The sequence below is a fragment of the Marmota monax genome, unplaced genomic scaffold (assembly GCF_021218885.2).
Source record: "Marmota monax isolate L192 unplaced genomic scaffold, Marmota_monax_Labrador192_F-V1.1 WCK01_AAM20220418_F8-fsc00069, whole genome shotgun sequence".
NCBI lineage: Eukaryota > Metazoa > Chordata > Mammalia > Rodentia > Sciuridae > Marmota > Marmota monax.
Window position 1 is genome coordinate 1,138,858 of NW_026695243.1, and position 22,945 is coordinate 1,161,802.

Below are 22,945 nucleotides of genomic sequence, written 5' to 3' on the forward strand. Positions count from 1 at the left end.
CTCAGCAAAAGTGAGGCACTAAGCAACTCAGTGAGACCCTGTCTCTAAATAAAATACAAAATAGGGATGGGGATGTGGCTCAGTGGTTGAGTGCCCCTGAGTTCAATCCCTGATACCCCCTCCCCCCAAAAAAATAGTACTTAAAGAAGTTAAATTTATTAATTGTTTCCTTTAAGTTTGTACTTTAAAAATGCGGTCCATCACTTCATATAAGACCCAATACTGTGTGTGTGTGTGTGTGTGTGTGTGTGTTTTAGTTGTGGATTAACCTTTATTTTTATTTATTTATTTATATGTCGTGCTGAGGATTGAACCCAGTGCGTTACACATGCTAGGCTCTACCACTGAGCCAAAACCCTAGCCCCAAGACCCAATACTTTAATGGAGTTTATCCTTATATTTTGTTGTTATTTCACTAGCTGCCTTGAAAGTCTCTGAATTAGATGAGGAAGGAGAAAGAACTTGGAAATTTGGTGTTCCCCAAATTCTGAAAGTTGGAATTAAGACTTAGAAAAAGTATTTTGCTACCCATTACTGTGACCACATTTGTAGTTCCCAGCTAGTATGGCCTTGGGAAAGAAAGTCTTTGCAAATTCAGAGTTATTCAGTAGTTCTTTATTTGTAGAGGACAGGTATGCCCAAAGAGTGTCAGTAGAGGTAAACAAACAAAAACTGTCTATAAAGAAAATTAATATGTGAATAAAATGTAGGGTCTATCCCTAAGACTAGGAGATTTCAAGAGAATATAAAAAGAAAAGAGGGCAAAGGGAGGGGGCTAGGTTCACTAAAGTTTAAAAATTAATAAGAAACTAGAGCCAGGTGGTAGATAAGCTGATGATGTTAGCTCTTGCAAAACACAGTTGAGGTTTTGGCCTTCAGGGCAACTGGGTAACTGTCCTTTTCCTTTACTGCTGGAAAAGAAGGCTCAAGAGGAAGGGGAAAAAAAGGTATTTTGCTTTGGGTTTCGGAGTGTTTCTTCTGAGCTGATGGGAAATAGCTTGAATTAGAAATACAAATCAGGTTATTTGTTCCAGTGTTTGGAATTTAGGAGTTTATGAGGACAAATAGTCTCTCTGCTCCTTTTATAATCTCAGAGAGCTGTGGAGTTACCCAAGAGTGCTCAGTAAGAGTGTCTTCAGTCAGATTTTTCTTAGAAAGAATGTAAATACGAAATTACTATGAATGAGGATACTCAGAGTATATTTTTAAGGAAAAAAAAAAAAGGTTATCAGAAATCACTTTTCTTTATATTTTCCGTCCCCATCAATGTTTCTCCCTCTTTTTAACAACTATTTTCTAGAACATAGAAGAAACCATTATAGTCTAGAAAACTAAATCGTGGTCCTATTTATAAATATTTTGTTAGAAAGGTGACTTCTTCCTTCCTTTCTTTCTCCCTTTCCTTTCCTTTCCTTTCCTGTGCTGAGGACCTAACCCAGGGCCTTGTGTACACCAAGCAAGTGTTCTCCACGTCCCCAGTCAGCAATTTTATTTTAGTGAGTGACATGTTAGAATTACATTTTGTGAAAATACATGTTACATCTATTTATACAACTCAGAAATGCTTTCCGGTAGCTAAGTATAATCATCATGATTAAAAACATATCAAGAAAACAAGTATGAGTTAATTTCTGTTTGGGTACACTGGATGATATGTGATATTTAAATAGAAGCTTAATGGGTGATATATGGAAGGAAATACGAGACCTTAAGCTTAGTTAAAACAGGACTGTACCTAATCTTTCAGTGACTATCAAATATAGATCCTTGATAAATTTTTGTTGATCTGTTAATCAGTTTGGCTAAGAGTAGGAGATATGAATTCCATTCCTGGCTTTGCCATGTATTGCTGTGTGAATGTAAGTGTTCATTTTCTTGAATATTGTAACAAATGCAATATGATTCTTTTGAGATATAAACTCGTTGTAACCTCAGGAAACAGAAGCAATGTTTTATTCATTCAATTCTTATTCTCAGCTCTTCTGTCTCAATATGCTCATCCTTACTAGCATTTTTTTCATGTCTATCCATCTATTTATCTGTCCATCCATCCATCCATCCATCTATCCACACACATACACACGGCCCTCAGCTGATCAATTTTTGGTTCTCACCTCTCTACTAATGTTTCCTGGAATCCCTTAAAAATAAACTACTGGTTCTTGAGTTGTTCTATCAAGGTCAGCTTCTGGAGAAACCCAGAATAACATACACAGTAAGTTCTTCCTTGACCCACCCTTCAGCCTTCAGTGTCTCATTCTTGAACAACTCAGATATCATACTCATTCCTCAAACCTGCTATACCAGATTCTGCCTTCCCTTCACCATATTTTTTCTCGAAAAGATCACAAGGATGAACAACATACAGCATATCCAACGGTGGTTTCAGAACTGAACTTGTTTGAAATATCAATTGATAGTAAATAAATGACCTTTCCTTTAGCCTCCTCATCCCTCTAATATAGGATTTGATCTTATACAAGTCGTTGTAAGAACTGGTTTAACAGTCTGAAAGACTGTTATCTTTGCATCTGATATTGGAGTTTTGGAGCTTGAAGTATTCCAGGCAATTCTGAAGGAAGGGTGGATGGAGAGGAGAGAGAGGGAAGGCTTTTGTCCACAAAGCATGAGTTTTGGAGCTTGAAGTATTCTTGCTGCCCCTGGCCTTATGTATACGTGCCTGTAAGAGGGGGTTGTACCCTTCCTCACAGAACTAAATTTGTAAGACTTTTAATATATTTTGTTTTCAATATCATTCTGTTAAAAATATCTTCCCATTTTCTAGTTATTTCTTCTTTGACCCATTCATTGTATAGGGCAGTCGTTTTAAGTGCTCAGTAATCAGAGATTCAAACACTTTCTTAGGTCAGTTTCTACATTCAGTGTCCTATGTTCTAAGTTTCTACATCCAGTCCTCTACATTCTAAGCAAAAATCAGTAAGCTGGTTTCTTTAGAAAGAGTTTATATTCTGAAGTTTTGAGGTGTAGTGTTTTATAAGTGTCAATTAGATAAAATTGGTTGCAAGTGTTTAAATCTTCTGTATCGTACTAATTTTTTTAAAAATGTGCTTAAATGACTGAGGAAAGTGTTAAAATCTTCAATTATGTGAATATTTTTTGGTGCATGCATTTTGAAACTCTTTGTTATTGCAGAGTACATATGTGTTTAGAATATTTTGGACAAACTGTTTCTTATGAAACATCCTTCATTTTCTCTAACTATCTTGATAAATAGCTTGAGATATGTTAATAAATATGTAATTATATAAAACATTATCTAAGTCACTAAATATAGCCCCACTAGTTTCTTTTGCTCAATGTTTGTGTTGCATGAATATTCTTCCCTTTTACTTTTATCTGTAAATCTTTACAATGTGTTTCTGGTTTTTGAACTGGTCTGACAACATGTGTCCTCTAATTGGAGTGTTTAGTACACATATATTTAATGAAATTATTAATATAATAGGGTTTAAATCTCCAGTGTTGGTATTTTGTTTTCTATTAAGTTTATTTATTATAAATAATAAAGGAGTAATCCTTTATTCCCCCTTTCTTGTTGTGGTAGATTGTATTTCCAAAGATTGCAAATGGCAGCACAAATACGCATCTCATCCCACATCCTTTTTTTATTTCACAAAATGTGACTGATATTAGTCCCACTGCTTGTAGAAGCCTATGGCCTTCCACTTGAATTTTAATGGTGCCTTTGACTTCTCCAACCAATATAAAATGACAGAGATTATACTTTTACCTGGCTCTATCTTTCTTGAAATATTTGCCCTTTTAACACACCATCCTGTGAGGAAATTCAAACTAACCTCTGTAGAAAGACCACAGTGAGGCTCACATATAATGAAAATTATGTGAAAGAACTCCCAAATAGGTGAAAGAATGATTCTCAGATGATTTTATCCCCTTGCCTTTGAGTCTTGCAGTTGAAATACAAGACATTGTGACACAGCGAGTGATAAGATGACCTCATGATAAGCCAGCACATTGCAATTTCTGAAAAGAGTTGTTGTCAGACTCAGGTCCACAATGTTCTTCACATATTTGCATTTCTAGCTCAGGGGCTTCTATTTTTAGGCCTCTTTTCAGACTTTTGATCAAGCCCAATTTCCAAGTTCTGTCAGGCACCTCTGCTGAGGCCTCCTTATGCCCTGAGGAAGGGGAAAATTTAGACACTTTTCTGTACTCTGACTCATTACTCAGTATTTTTCCAATTCCTAAACCTTCCCCTCCACTTCCTTGCCCCAGGGGGTCTATAAAATTTCCAGAGCCTTTTATTTGGGATTCCCTCCACCGTGAGATGGCCTCTGATTCTGGGCTGATCCCTTGACCTTCTTCCTGCATTGCTTGAGCACTTTCTCTAGTTCAGACTTTTGCTATGCTAACACAGTAAGTGATGGATGGCTTAATCCTTTTGGTTTTAGCTTGTTGCTTTAATTGGCTGCTGGACAGAGGAGCAGGAACAGGCAGCTTAGCTCTCCATTTCTTTCCTAGCTCAGCTGAACTTCTGACAGGTTTTTTAAGTTATCATAGTCTACTTGCAAATAATTTTTTTAAACTTGAAAAAACAGTGAAAGAAGATTCTTACCACAAGAGACTTCTGCTAATCCCACTTTCACCTTTTTGTCATTTCTACATCTTATACTCTTTTATTATTTTAATGTTAAACAATCTTTTAATTACATTTAAATACACACATGCATACACATATGAGGAAATTTTGAAAAAGGACTTTCATATTTGCTCAGATAACTACATTTTTGGCTCTTCATTTTCATCTTTCCCAAACAGATTAAGTTCTCTATCTGGGATAATTCCCTGCAATATTTGAGCATTTCTTGAAGTGCAGGTTGCCTACATAATTTCTCAGAGGTTTCCTGTAAATAACTTTAGTTTCCCTTCATTTTTGAAATATATTTTTATTAGATAAGGCATTTTAGTGTTTTAAGTTCTTTAAAATTTCTTGTCTTCTGGCTTTTCATTGTTTCAAATATTATTTATATTAGTCATTCTCATAAATGTAATATTTCTATGTTTCTCAGCTGCTTTTAAAATTTGTTCTTTATATTACCAGTTTGATTGTAATGTAATTGTTGTGGTTTTCTTGGCTTTTGACTTCTATCAAATTTCTTGCAACTGTGGCATGGTGTTTTTCAACAAATTGGGGGGAATTTCAGCCATTATTTTTTCAAGTATGTCTTCTGGATCTCTCTCCTGTGTCTAACTAGTGTTTAATATTGTCCCACACATCTCAAGTTTTCTGGTCTTCTTTTACACTCCTTTTTTTTTTTTTTTCTCTCTTTGTACTTTAGCTTTGCTACTTTCAATTGTGTTGTCTTACTTTGGTTGGTCCTTTACTCTTCCATTTTCTGTCTCATAATTCCGATATTTGGGCCATTTCCGTTTCTACTCTACTGATTGTTTTCTCTTATAATCATGAGTTTTTTATTTATTTTATTTTATTTATTTTTTTATTTATTTTTATTTATTTATTTTATTTTTTTTTAATGACCATCGCATTTCACCATCTTTCCCACTCCTATGCCCCTCCCTTTTCATCACTACCCTTTCTCCTTTTTTTTTTTAATTTTTTATTGTTGCCTGTTCAAAACATTACATAGTTCTTGATATATCATATTTCACACTTTGATTCAAGTGGGTTATGAGCTCCCATTTTTACCCCATATACAGATTGCAGAATTACATCAGTTACACATCCATTGATTTACATATTGCCATACTAGTGTCTGTTGTGTTCTGCTGCCTTTCCTATCCTCTACTATCCCCCCTCCCCTCCCCTCCCCTCCCCTCTTCTCTCTCTGCCCCCTCTACTGACATTCATTTGTCCCCCTTGTATTATTTTTCCCTTTCCCCTCACTTCCTCTTGTATGTACTTTTGTATAACTCTGAGAGTCTCCTTCCATTTCCATGCAATTTCCCTTCTCTCTCCCTTTCCCTCCCACCTCTCATCCCTGTTTAATATTAATCTTCTTCTCATGCTCTTCGACCCTACTCTGTTCTTAGTTACTCTCCTTATATCAAAGAAGATATTTGGCATTTGTTTTTTAGGGATTGGCTAGCTTCACTTAGCATAATCTGCTCTAATGCCATCCATTTCCCTGTAAATTCTATGATTTTGTCATTTTTTAATGCAGAGTAATACTCCATTGTGTATAAATGCCACATTTTTTTTTTATCAATTCATCTGTTGAAGGGCATCTAGGTTGGTTCCACAGTCTTGCTATTGTGAATTGTGCTGCTATGAACATCGATGTAGCAGTGTCCCTGTAGCATGCTCTTTTTAGGTCTTTAGGGAATAGACCGAGAAGGGGAATAGCTGAGTCAAATGGTGGCTCCATTCCCAGCTTTCCAAGAAATCTCCATACTGCTTTCCAAATTGGCTGCACCAATTTGCAGTCCCACCAGCAATGTACAAGTGTACACTTTTCCCCACATCCTCGCCAGCACTTGTTGTTGTTTGACTCCATAATGGCTGCCAATCTAACTGGAGTGAGATGGTATCTTAGGGTGGTTTTGATTTGCATTTCTCTGACTGCTAGAGATGGTGAGCATTTTTTCATGTACTTGTTGATTGACTGTATGTCCTCCTCTGAGAAGTGTCTGTTCAGGTCCTTGGCCCATTTGTTGATTGGGTTGTTTGTTCTCTTATTGTCTAATTTTTTGAGTTCTTTGTATACTCTGGATATTAGGGCTCTATCTGAAGTGTGAGGAGTAAGATTTGTTCCCAGGATGTAGGCTCTCTATTTACCTCTCTTATTGTTTCTTTTGCTGAGAAAAAACTTTTTAGTTTGAGTAAGTCCCATTTGTTGATTCTAGTTATTAACTTTTGTGCTATGGGTGTCCTATTGAGGAATTTGGAGCCCGACCCCACAGTATGTAGATCGTAGCCAACTTTTTCTTCTATCAGACAGCGTGTCTCTGATTTGATATCAAGCTCCTTGATCCATTTTGAATTAACTTTTGTGCATGGCGAGAGAAAGGGATTCAGTTTCATTTTGTTGCATATGGATTTCCAGTTTTCCCAGCACCATTTGTTGAAGATGCTATCCTTCCTCCATTGCATGCTTTTAGCCCCTTTATCAAATATAAGGTAGTTGTAGTTTTGTGGATTGGTTTCTGTGTCCTCTATTCTGTACCATTGGTCCACCCGCCTGTTTTGGTACCAGTACCATGCTGTTTTTGTTACTATTGCTCTGTAGTATAGTTTCAAGTCTGATATCGCTATACAGCCTGATTCACACTTCCTGCTTAGAGTTGTTTTTGGTATTCTGGGTCTTTTATTTTTCCACATGAATTTCATGATTGCTTTATCTATTTCTACAAGAAATGCCATTGGGATTTTTATTGGCATTGCATTAAACCTATAGAGAACTTTTGGTAATATAGCCATTTTGATGATGTTAGTTCTGCCTATCCATGAACAGGGTATATTTTTCCATCTTCTAAGATCTTCTTCTATTTCTCTCTTTAGGGTTCTGTAGTTTTCATTGTATATGTCTTTCACCTCTTCTGTTAGGTTGATTCCGAAGTATTTTATTTTTTTTGAAGATATTGTGAATGGAGTGGTTGTCCTCATTTCCATTTCAGAGGATTTGTCGCTGATATACAGGAATGCCTTTGATTTATGCGTGTTGATTTTATATCCTGCCACTTTGCTGAATTCATTTATTAGCTCTAATAGTTTCTTTGTAGAGCCTTTTGGGTCTGCTAGGCATAGAATCATGTCATCTGCAAATAGTGATAATTTAAGTTCTTCTTTTCCTATTTTGATGCCTTTAATTTCTTTCGTCTGTCTAATTGCTCTGGCCAGTGTTTCGAGAACTATGTTGAAGAGAAGTGGAGAGAGAGGGCATCCCTGTCTTGTTCCAGATTTTAGAGGGAATGCCTTCAATTTTTCTCCATTCAGAATGATGCTAGCCTGAGGCTTAGCATAGATTGCTTTTACAATGTTGAGGTATGTTCCTGTTATCCCTAGTTTTTCTAGAGTTTTGAACATAAAGGGATGCTGTACTTTGTCGAATGCTTTTTCCGCATCTATCGAGATGATCATATGGTTCTTATTTTTAAGTCTATTGATGTGGTGAATAACATTTATTGATTTCCGTATATTGAACCAGCCTTGCATCCCAGGGATGAATCCTACTTGATCATGGTGCACAATTTTTTTGATATGTTTTTGTATCCGATTCGCCAGAATTTTATTGAGGATTTTTGCATCTAGGTTCATTAGAGATATTGGTCTGTAGTTTTCTTTCTTTGAAGTGTCTTTGTCTGGTTTAGGTATCAGGGTGATGTTGGCCTCGTAGAATGAATTTGGAAGTTCTCCCTCTTTTTCTATTTCCCGAAGTAGCTTGAAAAGTATTGGTATTAGTTCCTCTTTAAAGGTTTTGTAAAACTCTGCTGTATACCCATCCGGTCCTGGGCTTTTCTTAGTTGGTAGTCTTTTGATGGTTTCTTCTATTTCCTCAATTGATATTGGTCTGTTTAGGTTGTCTATATCCTCCTGACTCAATCTGGGCAGATCATATGACTTAAGAAATTTATCGATGCCTTCACTATCTTCTAATTTATTGGAGTATAAGGATTCAAAATAATTTTTGATTATCTTCTGTATATCTGAAGTGTCTGTTGTGATATTGCCTTTTTCATCCCGTATACTAGTAATTTGAGTTCTCTCTCTTCTTCTCTTCGCTAGCATGGCTAAGGGTCTGTCGATTTTGTTTATTTTTTCAAAGAACCAACTTTTAGTTTTGTCAATTTTTTCAATTGTTTCTTTTCTTTCGATTTCATTAATTTCAGCTCTGATTTTCATTATTTCTTGCCTTCTACTTCTTTTGCTGTTGTTTTGCTCTTCTTTTTCTAGGATTTTGAGATGAAGTATGAGATCATTTATTTGTTGGTTTTTTCTTTTTTTAAGGAATGAACTCCAAGCAATGAATTTTCCTCTTATAACTGCTTTCAATGTGTCCCATAGATTCCGATATGTTGTGTCTGTGTTTTCATTAATCTCTAAGAATTTTTTAATTTCCTCCTTGATGTCTTCTATAACCCATTGATCATTCAGTAACCTATTGTTCATTCTCCAAGTGATGTATTCTTTTTCCTTCCTTCTTTTATCGTTGATTTTCAGTTCCATTCCATTATGATCAGATAGGATGCATGGTATTATCTCTACTCCTTTGTATTGTCTAAGAGTTTCCCTGTGACATAATATATGATCTATTTTTGAGAAGGATCCATGTGCTGCTGAGAAAAAAGTGTAACTGCTTGATGTTGGGTGGTATATTCTATATATGTCAATTAAGTCTAGGTTATTAATTGTGTTATTGAGTTCTATAGTTTCCTTATTCAACTTTTGTTTGGAAGATCTGTCCAGTGGCGAGAGAGGTGTGTTGAAGTCTCCCATGATTATTGTATGGTGGTCTATTAGACTCTTGAACTTGAGAAGAGTTTGTTTGATGAACATAGCTGCACCATTGTTTGGGGCATATATATTTATGATTGTTATGTCTTGTTGGTGTATGGTTCCCTTAAGCAGTATGTAGTGTCCCTCTTTATCCCTTTTGATTAACTTTGGCTTGAAATCTATTTTATTTGATATGAGTATGGACACTCCTGCTTGTTTCCGAAGTCCATATGAGTGATACGATTTTTCCCAACCTTTCACCTTCAGCCTATGTATGTCTTTTCCTATCAAATGCGTCTCCTGTAGGCAGCATATTGTTGTGTCTTGTTTTGTGATCCATTCTACTAGCCTGTGTCTCTTGATTGGTGAGTTTAAGCCATTAACATTTAGGGTTATTATTGAGATATGGGTTGTTCTTCCAGCCATATTTGTTTATTTATGTTACTAAACATGGTTTGTTTTCCTCTTTGATTATTTTTCCCCCCTTTACTGTCCTACCTCCCACTGTTGGTTTTCATTGTTATTTTCCATTTCCTCTTCCTGTAATGTTTTGCCAAGGATGTTTTGAAGAGATGGTTTTCTAGCTGCAAATTCTTTTAACTTTTGTTTATCGTGGAAGGTTTTAATTTCATCTTCCATCTTGAAGCTTAATTTCGCTGGAAACACAATTCTTGGTTGGAACCCATTTTCTTTCTTTTTTTTAATTTGTTTTTGTTGTCAAACTATAAGCTTGACTAGAACCTTTCTTCAGTTGAATTTTTCCGCTTCTAGCTTTCAGAGTCTGTGTTGAAAGATCAGCTGTTATCCTGATTGGCTTACCCCTAAATGTGATCTGCTTCCTTTCTCTTGTAGCTTTTAAAATTCTCTCCTTATTCTGTATGTTGGGCATCTTCATTATAATGTGTCTAGGTGTGGGTCTCTTATGATTTTGCACATTCGGCGTCCTGTAGGCTTCTAGGATTTGGGATTCTGTCTCATTCTTCAAGTCTGGGAAGTTTTCTCGTATTATTTCATTGAATAGCTTGCTCATTCCTTTGGTTTGAAACTCTGTCCCTTCCTGTATCCCAATGACTCTTAAATTTGGTCTCTTGATGTTATCCCATATTTCTTGGATATTCTGCTCATGGTTTCTTAACAGTCTTGCTGAGCTGTCTATGTTCTTTTCAAGTTGAAATACTTTATCTTCATTGTCTGATGTTCTATCTTCTAAGTGTTCTACTCTGCTGGTAGTATTCTCAATTGAGTTTTTAAGTTGGTTTATTGCTTCCTGCATTTCTAGGATTTCTGTTTGTTTGTTTTTTATAACCTCTATCTCCCTGTATAGTTGATCTTTTGCTTCTTGGATTTGTTTATGTAATTCATTGTTGAAGTGATCTTTCATTGTCTGATTTTGCTGTCTGATGTCTTCCTTGATACTCCAGATCATCTGAAGCATGTATATCCTGAATTCTTTATCTGACATTCCATCTGCTGCAGCTATTACCTCTTCTAACGTTGAGTTGACCTGCATTGCTTGTGGTCCTTTCTTTCCTTGTCTCTTCATACTGTTCACGTTCCTTTCTACTTGGTGAAACTGTTGTGCTATTGAATTTTCCCCCTATATATTTATATTGGTCTTGTATAGTTGCAAAGTCTCCCTCGCAGGCACGGGCGGATTCTCTGCCCCTCCTCCAATTGGGGCAATGTGCCTACCACGCCAGCAGGCCACTGGGCCTGCTCTGCCGGTCGGTAGCAGGTCCGCCTACCTTGCAGGCGCGGGCGGTGGCTCTGTCCCTCTGCGGGCCGCTAGGCTTGTTCTGTTGGTGGTCACAGTTCTGCCTACCTGGCAGGCGCGGGGGGTGGGGGGCGGCTCTGCCCCTCAGCAGGCCCCTGGGCCTGCTCTGTGGGTGTTCACAGTTCTGTCTACCTTGCCGGTGCAGGGGGAGGGGGCGGCTCTGCCTCTCAGCAGGCCGCTGCTCCTCTTATGCTGGTGGGTCGCAGGCCCGCCTACCTTGCAGGAGTGATTGGAAGCTCTGTCCCGCCGCGGGCCACTGGGCCTTTTCTGTCGGTGGTCACAGTTCCGCCTACCTGGCAGGCGCGGGGGGTGGGGGGTGGCTCTGCCCCTCAGCAGGCCGCTGGGCCTGCTCTGTGGGTGGTCACAGTTCTGTCTACCTTGCCGGCGCAGGGGGAGGGGGCGGCTCATGAGTTCATTTTAAAACTTCTTTTGTTCCTCATAATTTTTTAAGAATTGACTCCTGGATATTTTGCATAAAAATAATGACTGAGAGAAGCACAGTGGCACACACTTGTAATACATCTACTCTGAGGCTAAGGCAGAGGATCACAAATTCAAGGCCAGCCTTGGCAATTTATGCATAGCCTGTCTGAAATTAAAAGGTATGGGAATGTAGCCTAGTGGTAGAGTGTTTCCCTAGCTTTCCCTTGAGTCTGAATTCCCAGCACTGAAAAAATAATAATGATGACTAAAAATAAATAACTAACTAAATAAAGATTTACCTCCAGGAAAGGATTTTTGTTTGTTTGTTTTTATTTATTCTGTCAGAAAGTGATAATTAGAGGCTAAAACAGTTTGATCTGTGATTGAGCTGAATCTGGGCTTTGTGTGGTTCAGTGCACCATTGGTTTCCAATAGTTTTCATTGTGGATTGGATTTTTCTCATCAGAAGAGCCTGGGGTCTCAGCATGAAGGAACATCTGGGTAGATCTTTGTGCTTTACGGCCATGCTAGCTTTTCAAACTAGGGAATTCTGATTTGCAGTTCTTCTGGAAGAAGAGTCACTAGGGGATTTTCTTTGTAGTTATGCTTCATGAGTGTGGGGACATCTATCTCTGTCCTTCTCCCCTCAACCTTTGGAGTGCAGCTGCCTTAACTTATACAAAGGCCTGCAGTGCCTCAGAGTTTATCTCAGCTCCCAGCATGCCTCCCTGCACTCAGTCTTTGATGCCCTGTCCTTGAGCATGTGATGCAGTCGTATAGAAAGTCAGCAGATGGAGAAAGTCTGTGGTTAGAGTTTCTCAGAATTTTAATCTGTCAAACTAGCCTCCACATATTCATTAAAAGTCCATTAAATGTTCTGTTGATTTCTCACTTTTCTCCATGGGGTTTCTTTCTTTCTGCTTTATCATAATTGAAAATCAGCATGTAGTAGAGAAAATTTCTTGTCTCCTATGAGTAGTGTGTCACTTGCTGGTGTTCACTTCATTTGGATTCTTGGCATTCTCAGCAATTCAATGAGTTAAAATGAAACAAAGTCAAAAACTAAACGAACTTTGATTTTGTAGTTTATTCAGCTAGTTATGATTATTAGAGAAGAGTGGTCACTCTTGTGGCTTTCTCCAACTTAACCAAAATATTAATTTTTAAAAGTGAGATCATAAAAAGTTCAGTAAGACCTCTGTGTCCCTGAACGTCTTGTCAGCTTCTAGTTTTGCTTAAGAACTGCTAAATCCTAAATACAAAGTGGTAGATATTTTTACTCTAGGAAAAAATACACACATCAGCTTAGTTTTTGAAAGATTTTACTCTAGTTTGAAAAGGTCCTCCTTTTTTTAGTGCAATTATAGGTAAATTCTTCAATGTTAGACATTCTGTTTACAGGGTTTGGAGAGAGGATTTGTAATGGAGCCAGCTGTTCTATTTAGAGACATATTCAATAAATCATTCTGTTTTCAAGGCTGCCTCTCAGTTTTATAATCTATTATACCTTATTTTTCAAGAGTTCCCACACGACAAATTGTGATATGTTCTTGAAGTACTGACATCATTCATGTGCATTTGGACTGCTGCTTCCTCAACCCTAATTCATTATTATAAAACTTATCATCTTGCTTTTTGTCTTTTAGAAATTTGTTGAAAGCCCTCAGGCATCTTGCATTAGAAGATTACAATAGGATATGCTAAACTACTGGAGAGTTAAAACTGAATCCTAAGAGGTCTGACTCCAGGTCTAGTTCACCATTCATTAACTTTATTATTTTAACTTATTTTATTCCTTCTTTTTTCTTTCAGTTTTGAGGTTTTGTTGAAGATTTTCCTAAAGAATTATCTGAGATTGCCACACACCAGAAATGGTTCAGCTGACAGTTACTCCGCTAAGTGCACTTGTTGATGAGCCAGTGCATATCCGGATTACAGGCCTGACTCCTTTTCAGATTGTGACTCTTCAGGCATCACTGAAAGACGAGAAGGAGAACATGTTTTATTCTCATGCCTACTATAGGGCCAATAAAGTTGGTGAGGTGGACTTGGAACATGATTCTGCACTTGGAGGTGACTATGTGGGAGTCCATCCCATGGGTCTCTTCTGGTCCTTGAAACCTGAAAAGCTATCAATTAGACTATTGAAAAGAGATGTGATGAATAGCCCTTTCCAGGTCCAAATAAAACTTTGTGACCTAATGTCACCACTAGGAAATCAAGCTACTAGTATCTCAAAGGTCAGCCTGACTTTGGAAAGGTGGTATGTGGCACCTGGTGTCACACGGATCCAGGTGGAGGAAGGCCACCTTCGAGGAGCCCTCTTTCTACCTTCAGGTGAGTTGAATTACTGATGTTATTATCCTTGCTTTTCTTCTTTTGAATACTTAATCCTTCTAGCAATTTAGTTTTGATGTGGATAATTCATAGAGCTCTCCTTGCCTTCCTTAGAATCAGAGTTAACTTTAGGTCATCAAAACAGGAATGTGCTAATAATACACTCCAACTCTGAGCCTGGAGCTTGTCTAAGGATATGACCAATATAGTTAATGGAATCCCTACATTGTGGGGTTTCCAAAGTTTTGGATTTATACTAAATTTATCTGCATTATAGCCTGACTATTCTGAAGACTCTCATCTTGATGTCACAGAAACTGTGTCCCAGCACCTTTGGGGGCTCGATTATGTTGCATTTCAGTTTAAGCCTATGTTATTGCATTGTTGTCACAATAAGCTGGTGATGTGATGGCTTGAAAAAGTGCAACAAATGAAGATGACGCAAAGACACTTTATTCCCATGAGTCCATAAATATTGCATATTTATAAAATATTCCATAAATCAGATAATATAGCATTCTTCCTAATGGCCATAAAACTTACCAGAATACAAATTATTTCCCACAGGGATCTCCTCATGCCAGTAAACAGTTTTAAACATCTATTGCTCAAAGTTTATTTTGACTCTGAATGAAGCAAAGATAGTTCCCAGAACACTTCACCAGACCGAGGTTTCTGATCTGTTTGAGGCCTACTGCCTCAAACAAGTGCTTTTATTTGGGACATAGCCTTCGCCTCATCAGAATATGTTGCCTTTATTTAATCTTTCACTTATAGAACTGAGATGGTGTTTTAGTCAGCTTTTTCTCTGCTATGACCAAAAGACCTGAAAAGAACAATTTTAGAGGAGGAAAAGCTGATTTAGGGCTCAGAGGTCTTAGTTCATAGATGGCCAATCCCATTGTTCTGGACCTGGGATAAGGCAGTACATTAAGACAGAAGGGCATGATGGGGGACAGCATCTCAGGACATGGCACTAGGAAGAAGCAAGCAACAGCTCCACTCTACAGGACAAAATATATATACCCTAAAGTCATGCCCCCATTGACCCACCTCCTTCAGCCATACTCTACCTGCCTACAGTTACCATCCAGTTAATCCCTATCAGGGGATTAATGCACTGCTTAGATTAAGACTTTCATAATCCAATCATTTCACCTCTAAACTTTCTCACACTGGAGCTTTTGGGGGACACCTAATATCTAAACTATAACAGAGGGCTTGAGGACCCTTGATGTATTAAGGTTGATTTCTAGGAACATAGAGTTAGAGGTGGTGTAGAAGGAATAAATCTTCCCTTTTCAAATTTACCATGACCCAAATACTTGTTTGGATAAATTGGAATTTTATATAGCCAGTAATTAGCATGCAGACCACTTTACTGTGTACAGGACCAGGAAGTAAGTAGTACAAAATTTTGTTTCTTTAGCATTCCACCCCTGTTAAAAATTTGTGTATTGATACAGTTCTTCCATGTTGGGATGGTGTGCTGATTCAGGATATATTGTTTGTGAACCCTTTGGACATTGTGTATACTAGTTTTTCCACTTGAGGTGTTTGTTCTGTGGGTACACAGAAGGGTGAGTTGTGTAGGCCATAAAAAGGTTGAGTTGGGTCTCAAAACATTTCTCAACTGCAACATTCTTTCTAGATAAGGTACTCTGTACTATTAATAGTTCTCCCCTTTCCTTCCAAGCAGAAGATGCAAGAAAACATCCTTATTCTTCTACTCAAATGGCATTTTAAAACCAAGCTATATTAAGTTATCATTTCTTTTTTTCTCAAAGTGAATATAGTAATTTTTAAAAATTCCTAATACTCATTTAAATCAAACCACTCCTTTTAAACGTGTATGGTACCTGTCTTCCTTAGCTAAAATCGCATATCTAACAATAGAATTCTCCCAGTAAATGCACTGTAAATTTCTTTTAGTGTATGGACTCCCTCAGAAAGGGAGTGTAGAATGATTCTCTTACCATGCCTCCTTTTTACCAAATGTTAGAGAGTGGGGAATAAAGAACATTACTTAGTGAAAGAGTTAATCATTTACATCTGCTTAGGTGGGAGATTTCATTACTTAGCAGATTAGTGTAACTGAGCAGTATCAAGCCAGGATGGTAGCAAAAGTAATCTTTAACAAAAAATATTTTTGAGTCATGTGCTTCCTTGAGAACCCAGTTAAATCTTTGTATTCTCATGTTAGTTAGCTTTTCATTACTATAATAATATACCAGACATGGTAAATGTATAAAGAAAAAAGTTTTATTTTGGTTCACAAATTTAGAGGTTTCAGTCCCTAATCGATTGGTCCTGTTGTTCTGGGCAAAGCAGCACATTCTGGCTTGAATATATGGTGGAGCAAAACTGCTTACCATGTGGGAAGCAAAAGAGAAGGAAAGGAAGGAGCTGGGGTCCCTTCAAAGGCACGCCCTCAATGACCTGAAGACCTCCTGTTATTGCATCTTGTCAAGTTTCTACCATCTCCCAATACCATCACCCTTGGATCAAGCCTTTAACACATTGCTGTCTAACCTATAACATTTCTCATCAGTAAAATGCATACTTAAACATATATTCTACTTTTGCATATAATTTTAGGACCTTCCAAGTTTTCCTGAGGTCTGTTATGTACCTTTTATGGGTTAAGAAGTACTGGCCCAATTTTCTGGCTTTCTTTACTCTAAGACTAGGCAAATGGATCCCTTATCAATAGGCCATAATTCAGTCCCAGTTACAAGGCTGAAAATTGGGAGATTCTATTTAAAAATTTATACATTAATTTCAAAATTTCTATTGCATTTCTCCCTTATGGGTTCATATTTTTATTATCTTTTCCTCATCCTTCATACACAAACATGTTTTGTTTTATTTTATTTTATTTCTTTTTCAGGAGAGGGCCCTTTCCCAGGGGTAATTGATTTGTTTGGAGGTTCTGGTGGACTGTTCGAACACCGGTCCAGTCTCCTGGCCAGTCGTGGCATTGCCTCGTTGGCCTTGGCTTACTGGGGCTATAAAGACCTGCCTTCCCAACTACAGAAAATAGATTTAGAGTATTTTGAGGAAGCTTCCAACTTTCTCCTGAGACATCCTAAGGTAATTTTATCTCTTTAGTAAGTTTTAGTCCTAGTTTTTTTAAATAACCATAATATTCTGTTACTTCTCTTAACTTCCAATTAAGATTCTCCCTCGGTAAACCCAAAATTCTGTTACTTGCCCATATTATTCACTTGACTTCTCATCCAGTTTATTTTGCTCAGAAAAACAAAATGCATAGGAAGTTAGCCTGTGTCCAAAAGGCATTGGCTTTGAAGTTAGACAGAAATGAGTTATATTTCTAGCTTTGTCTCATCTGGTTCAGGGAATTTGGGTAAGTTACTTAGTGTTTCTTCACCTGTTAAATAATCTTATAATGATTCTACTTCATAAAGTTATGGTGAGATTTAAAGGCTATTATAGAAAACAAGGTTCTTATTATATAGTACTTGATAATATAGCATTGTAGTCAATATAGTATTATAGTACTTGACAGTACTAAATACTCAATTATTATCATTATCATTTTCTCATCACCATTTTTACCTAGACAACTACTATGCATTTCTTTGAAAAATGGGTCTGAATCTTTAATTACTTGAGAGGACCTGAACATAATACTTTAGTACTAGTACTCTGATTGTAGTCCAATCTATCTTGGAATCTTAAAATGTGTACTTTGCTGCTATAATAGGGGTGGCTCTTATTATCCCTTGTGGATTGCCTACTATTTTTTTCCTTATTAAGAATTAAACTAGGGCTGGGGATGTGGCTCAAGCGGTAGCGTGCTCGCCTGGCATGCGTGCGGCCCAGGTTCGATCCTCAGCACCACATACAAACAAAGATGTTGTGTCCACCGAAAACTAAAAAATAAATATTAAAATTCTCTCTCTCTCTCTCTCTCTCTCTCTCTCTCTCTCTCTTTAAAAAAAAAGAATTAAACTAAAATTAAATGTAAATAGTATATAATTTTTCATATAAAGATCACCAATATAGAATCAGGTTTGCAATAATAATATAAGCAACAATTAGTGATAATTTACTAATGTACTGAAATTTTAAATGACAATTTTTGATGCATTAAATGGAATTGTCCTTGAACTATCAGATGGACAATGTTATCATTATGCTAGCCCTTTGCTTGACTTGGATGAGAAATAAAGAGATTATATGATTCTGCTTTTCACTTTCTTAGTCTGGTTCCCCTTATACTTGCTGCATGACTTTACTGTTTTGACATTGCTGTTTTTGCAATGTCAAAAAGATAGCTAGTTATGACTATTAATCTAGGCCTAGAAACCAAAATTTGTTCCTAGGCCCTGAGTGCTTCCATTAATGCTGCTTCACAATATCTCTTCTGCTAAATGATAAATCAGAGACCTTTTAATTCCTGATAGGAATAGTTGATTTTAAGTGACTTTTGAAAACTTGAAATTCCCTGATCCCAAATTGGTGACAGAAGTTTTAGCAAGAGTTGCTGTTCTTCCAAGGATCAGAAACAAAGTAGATAAAGTCTGCATATATTTGAGTCACACTTTTTAGTTCAATTATGTTATAATTGCTTTTGGTTTATCTTCCATGGCCAAATGCATTGAGTTCCCATCTCTCCTTGCCATAACTGTGACTATCTTCCATATTAAGACATAGAATTTCAGAAAACGGGAGCCCAGAAAAATGGAAAGTTTAGTAAAGGATATTGAGTTTCAGTAAGAAAAAAAGAATAAATTCTGGTGTCTATTTTATAGTTAATAGTGCATTGTATATTTCAAAATTGCTAAAGGAATGGATTTTAAATGTTCTCAACACACAGAAAGATAAGTTTGTAAAGTTGTGAAGTGACGAATATGTTAACTACCCCAATCTGCTCTTTCCAACTGTACCTCATAAATGTATATAATTGTTATGTGTCAATTAAAAATGAAAATTAAAAAAGGATTTCAAATCTTTGAGATACCCTTTAATTGATTTAAACCACCCTTTTAGTATGCGGCATGGGAAATAGGGAGAATACATTCCTCATTCTGTTTGTTTAGTTTTTTTCCCCCTTATCCTATTTCTCACATTTCTATCAGCTGTCCACAAGTGGTATTTTCATTTATGTTTTTCTAAATAGTGGAAACCCCAAACATTTAATTGATAAAATTTCCTGAAAATTCAGAAGACCAATTAAGAATAGAAAGATAAAAAGATGTTTCTCTTTGAAACTCTGCAAGCAGCCAGGGCGCAAACACAATCAAGGCTGTATTTTGTGCCACAAAGAACTATCTTGTCTTGAGCTCCTTCTTTGCACTCCTGTACCTAGCCAGTGATTGAGAGCTAGCTGTACATTCTACACTTTTAAATAACTTGGAACCATGTAGTTTCCTTTTCATTTCCACCGGTGTCCCCTTTTGTTCAGACACCATCACTTCTTGCCTATGCTATTGTAATAAGTTTTAGTTTTTCTGCCTCTGTTTTGTTCAAATTAAAGTTGCAAAATTAGCCTTTTGAGAGCACAACTGTTTGCCAGGCTTCCTAGCATTGTTAGACAAACTTTCTATACTCTGAATTCTGCATATTTCTTCAGCTCTACCTTATGCTCATCTGTAAAACCTGGCCTAATACCGCTCTTTAGTTAGGAAAAGAGTCAAGACTTGCTTGGCACTTCTTTCAGAAGTACTCACTATCATGTTGCTATTTTCTTTTTCAGACTTATTCTGCTTTTTCCCACCTTATTCTCTAAATTCAAGTAATGAAGAACTACCCTGTGGTCCCCTAACTTCATTGCTCTTTGTTGCCTCTGAGTTCTCACATGTGTTCCTCTCATGGAAAATCTGTTTGGGCTACATTTCCCAGAAAAGTGGCTGTTGGTGGCCCAACAATATCAACATAAAGAATTTTATTCTCTCATTTAATAGATCAGAAGAGAGGTGGTTCAAATCAGTGAAGTGATCAAGGAAACTGAAATGATATTTCTGTAATTTTCTCACCTTACTCTCTGGGTCACAAAGTGACTGTGGCAGTTTTAGGCATACTTAATGCCTGAACATGCCAGCATCGTAATATGGAAAGAATGGTCAGAAACACAGGCTTTCACATCATAATTCTGTATCATTTTACATGGGGATAAAAGAAGGCCTTAGGTATAATATATTGGCCTTACATCAGGTAACCTAATGATGCCTGCTACACTCAGCATGGAATACTACTCCTTTTGGGCTCCCATTTTTTTTTTTTTTTTTTTACATGAAGATTCAATGCATAGTCCATTTCCTCTGAAAGTCTTTCTTTGATCCTGCAGGGAGTTCCTTGGTGGCAAGAGATTGAGCCTTTTTTCCCTGGGGCCCTCACTGTTTGGCATAGGGTGGATGATCTAAAAATGCTTATTTGATAATTGACAAGGAAAAAGAAAACTGAGCCAAACTCCCTTGTGAAAATTTTTTTGCAAACAAAGCAAGCTAGAGTCCTCTGTTCAAATTTCATGCTTTATCCTACTGACCCATCTTCTTTCTCAGTCTCTTCCTCTAGGATGCCCATTCTTTTAAACTTTTAGAATTGGTGCAACAAAGTTTATTAATCAATTATACCCTGATTCATATTATTCACAATAGTACATGCATTTTATTTATTTTCCCTAAGACATTGATATTTCTTGAGGGCATTTTAAACTCAGAATCAAACACAATGCTGAATCCATAGTATTTAGTCAGTAAAGCTCAATACGTTTTTAAAGGAGCATTTCCTTGAATGCACATTCTATCTTCCAGAACTCTACACATGAGGTGTGAGTATATTTGCTTTGTTTGCATTGGTCACTGAAGCTCTTGGGTTGTCTAAGATGATGGGTTTTCCTAAATGAAGGGTAGAATAACATCTCATTTTTGTTATTTTCAGATCTTTGGCCCAGGCATTGGGGTAATCGCTACATCCAAAGGAGCAGAGATTGCACTGTCTATGGCTGTTCACCTAAAACAAGTCACAGCCACCATACTTATAAATGGGCCAACCTCCATTTATGGCTTTCCACATGTATACCGTGGTCATACCTATCAGCCTATACCCTATTCTATACAGTTTCTATCCACCAATGCTTTGGGGTTTATAGAGTTTCATGGCATTTATAAGGAAATTGGAGTTGAGGCCAGCCAGTCTTTTCTTCCCATTGAAAAGGCCCATGGGCACTTCCTCTTCATTGTGGGAGAAGATGATAAAAATACCAATAGCAAAGAACAAGCTAATAAAGCCACAGAATGGTTAAAGAGACATGGGAAGAACAACTGGACCCTGCTATCTTATTCTGGGGCAGGCCATTTGATAGAGCCTCCCTACTCTCCCCTGTGCTGGGCGTCAAAGAACCCCAATGTTTACACACCTCTCCACTGGGGAGGAGAGGTTATTGCACATGCAGCTGCACAGGAACATTCTTGGAAGGAGATCCAGAAATTTCTCAGGAAGCATCTCATTCCAGTGGTGACCAGTCAACTTTGAGAAGACTACATATTCCTGGGAAATAGAGAAGAAAATCTCTTCATTAGCATCTCTTGATTTTCATAGAGGAAGACCTTTGATCTCTTACTGTTAAGAGGGAAGTTGTAACCAAAAAAAAAAAAAAAAAAAAGGGCAGGAGGAGTGGGAATGGTAAAGTCTTAATTTTTGAAAGGGAAATGGTTTCCACTGAACCAAATATTATACACTGAGAATCTCTTATTTGTAGAAATAATCTATGCCTCTACCTGCCCTGAAATAGTCATCATTTTAGCAATTCTCAATCATAGCAATTGTCAAGGGAAAATTTACCAACAATGAACCACAGATATGAAGAACAGATATGAAAAGAATCAGATGCTGACATCTATTTCCTAAAACTCAAATATTTGTAGATCCCTCATAGCTCATTAAAAATATACTCATAGCTCATTGTTGCTTTGTTGTTATTGGGAGGCTCGAGCCAGATAAAGAATGTGTTATTTTAAGGCAATGTGAAAGTTTATTATGGATGTAAGATCATTGAATCAGTCTACAATCAAAAATTCAACAAAAATTAATGAAATTAAATAAAATTATTTTTGTGTCTGAACATGTACAGCATGTTGGCATTCTCAACAATGAGAAAGCAGAAATTTGAGATTCATAGACTTGCAATTCAGGGAGGTAGCCATAATAATGGGGATTGTATGTCTCTAGATTAGGGTCTGGCAGACTTTTCCTGTAAAGTAACCAGATGGTAAATATCTTCAGCTTTGTGAACCATAAGGTCTCTGTTACTATTCCTTAGCTCTATTACAGCACAAAAACTGTAATAGCCATAGGTAACTGTGTAATGAATGATGGTGACTTTATTCCAATTAAATTTTATTTATGGACATTGAAATTTGTGTTTCTTATCATTTGTACATATTTCAAAGTAGCAATTTTCTTTTTATTCTTTTCTCCAAGCACTTATAGATGTGAAAACCATTCTTAAATCCAGCAGCACCACACAAATAGGCTGTAGGCCACATATGACTCCCAGGACATAATTGGATGACCCTGGGTATAGCATAATCCAAATGACCTTGTCCAGGGTCAGATTTGCTGTGTGTTCTCTAGAGGGAAAACCATAGTCCCACTATTCCCAAGCTACCTAATTGCAGTGAATAGAAGGTGATTCGTGGCTAATCAAGGCGAATATGACCAAGCAGAAATGTATTTTAGATGATTTTGTAGGTATGATGGGTAGCCAATGAGAAATTAGAATAACAGAAGTAAAATGAGGATGCTTTAGTTGTGTCTGCCTAAACTCCTTTCCATTTGTGTGCTTTCTGATACTTTCTTTGTTTAGAATAAAATAATCCTATTTGGTTTAAGTAGAACAAATAGCTCTTTCCTCTCTCACTCAGAGAAGTGGTCACATTTCACATATTTGAAAACCTCATATTGAGTATGATAATCTTGCAGTTGCATATTGAATAGCTTACATGACT

The 22,945-nt window shown here is 37.0% G+C and overlaps 1 protein-coding gene across 1 annotated transcript; it reads left to right on the forward strand.

The window, feature by feature from the left end:
• Positions 1–838: 838 nt before the first annotated feature.
• On the forward strand, positions 839–22,353 carry Baat (bile acid-CoA:amino acid N-acyltransferase). The gene is made up of 4 exons (XM_046457210.2): positions 839–947; positions 13,446–13,970; positions 16,861–17,063; positions 20,877–22,353. Exons 2-4 carry the CDS (start codon positions 13,505–13,507, stop codon positions 21,468–21,470), a joined length of 1,263 nt encoding a protein of 420 aa, XP_046313166.1. The 5' UTR covers positions 839–947; positions 13,446–13,504; the 3' UTR covers positions 21,471–22,353.
• The last annotated feature ends 592 nt before the right edge of the window (positions 22,354–22,945 follow it).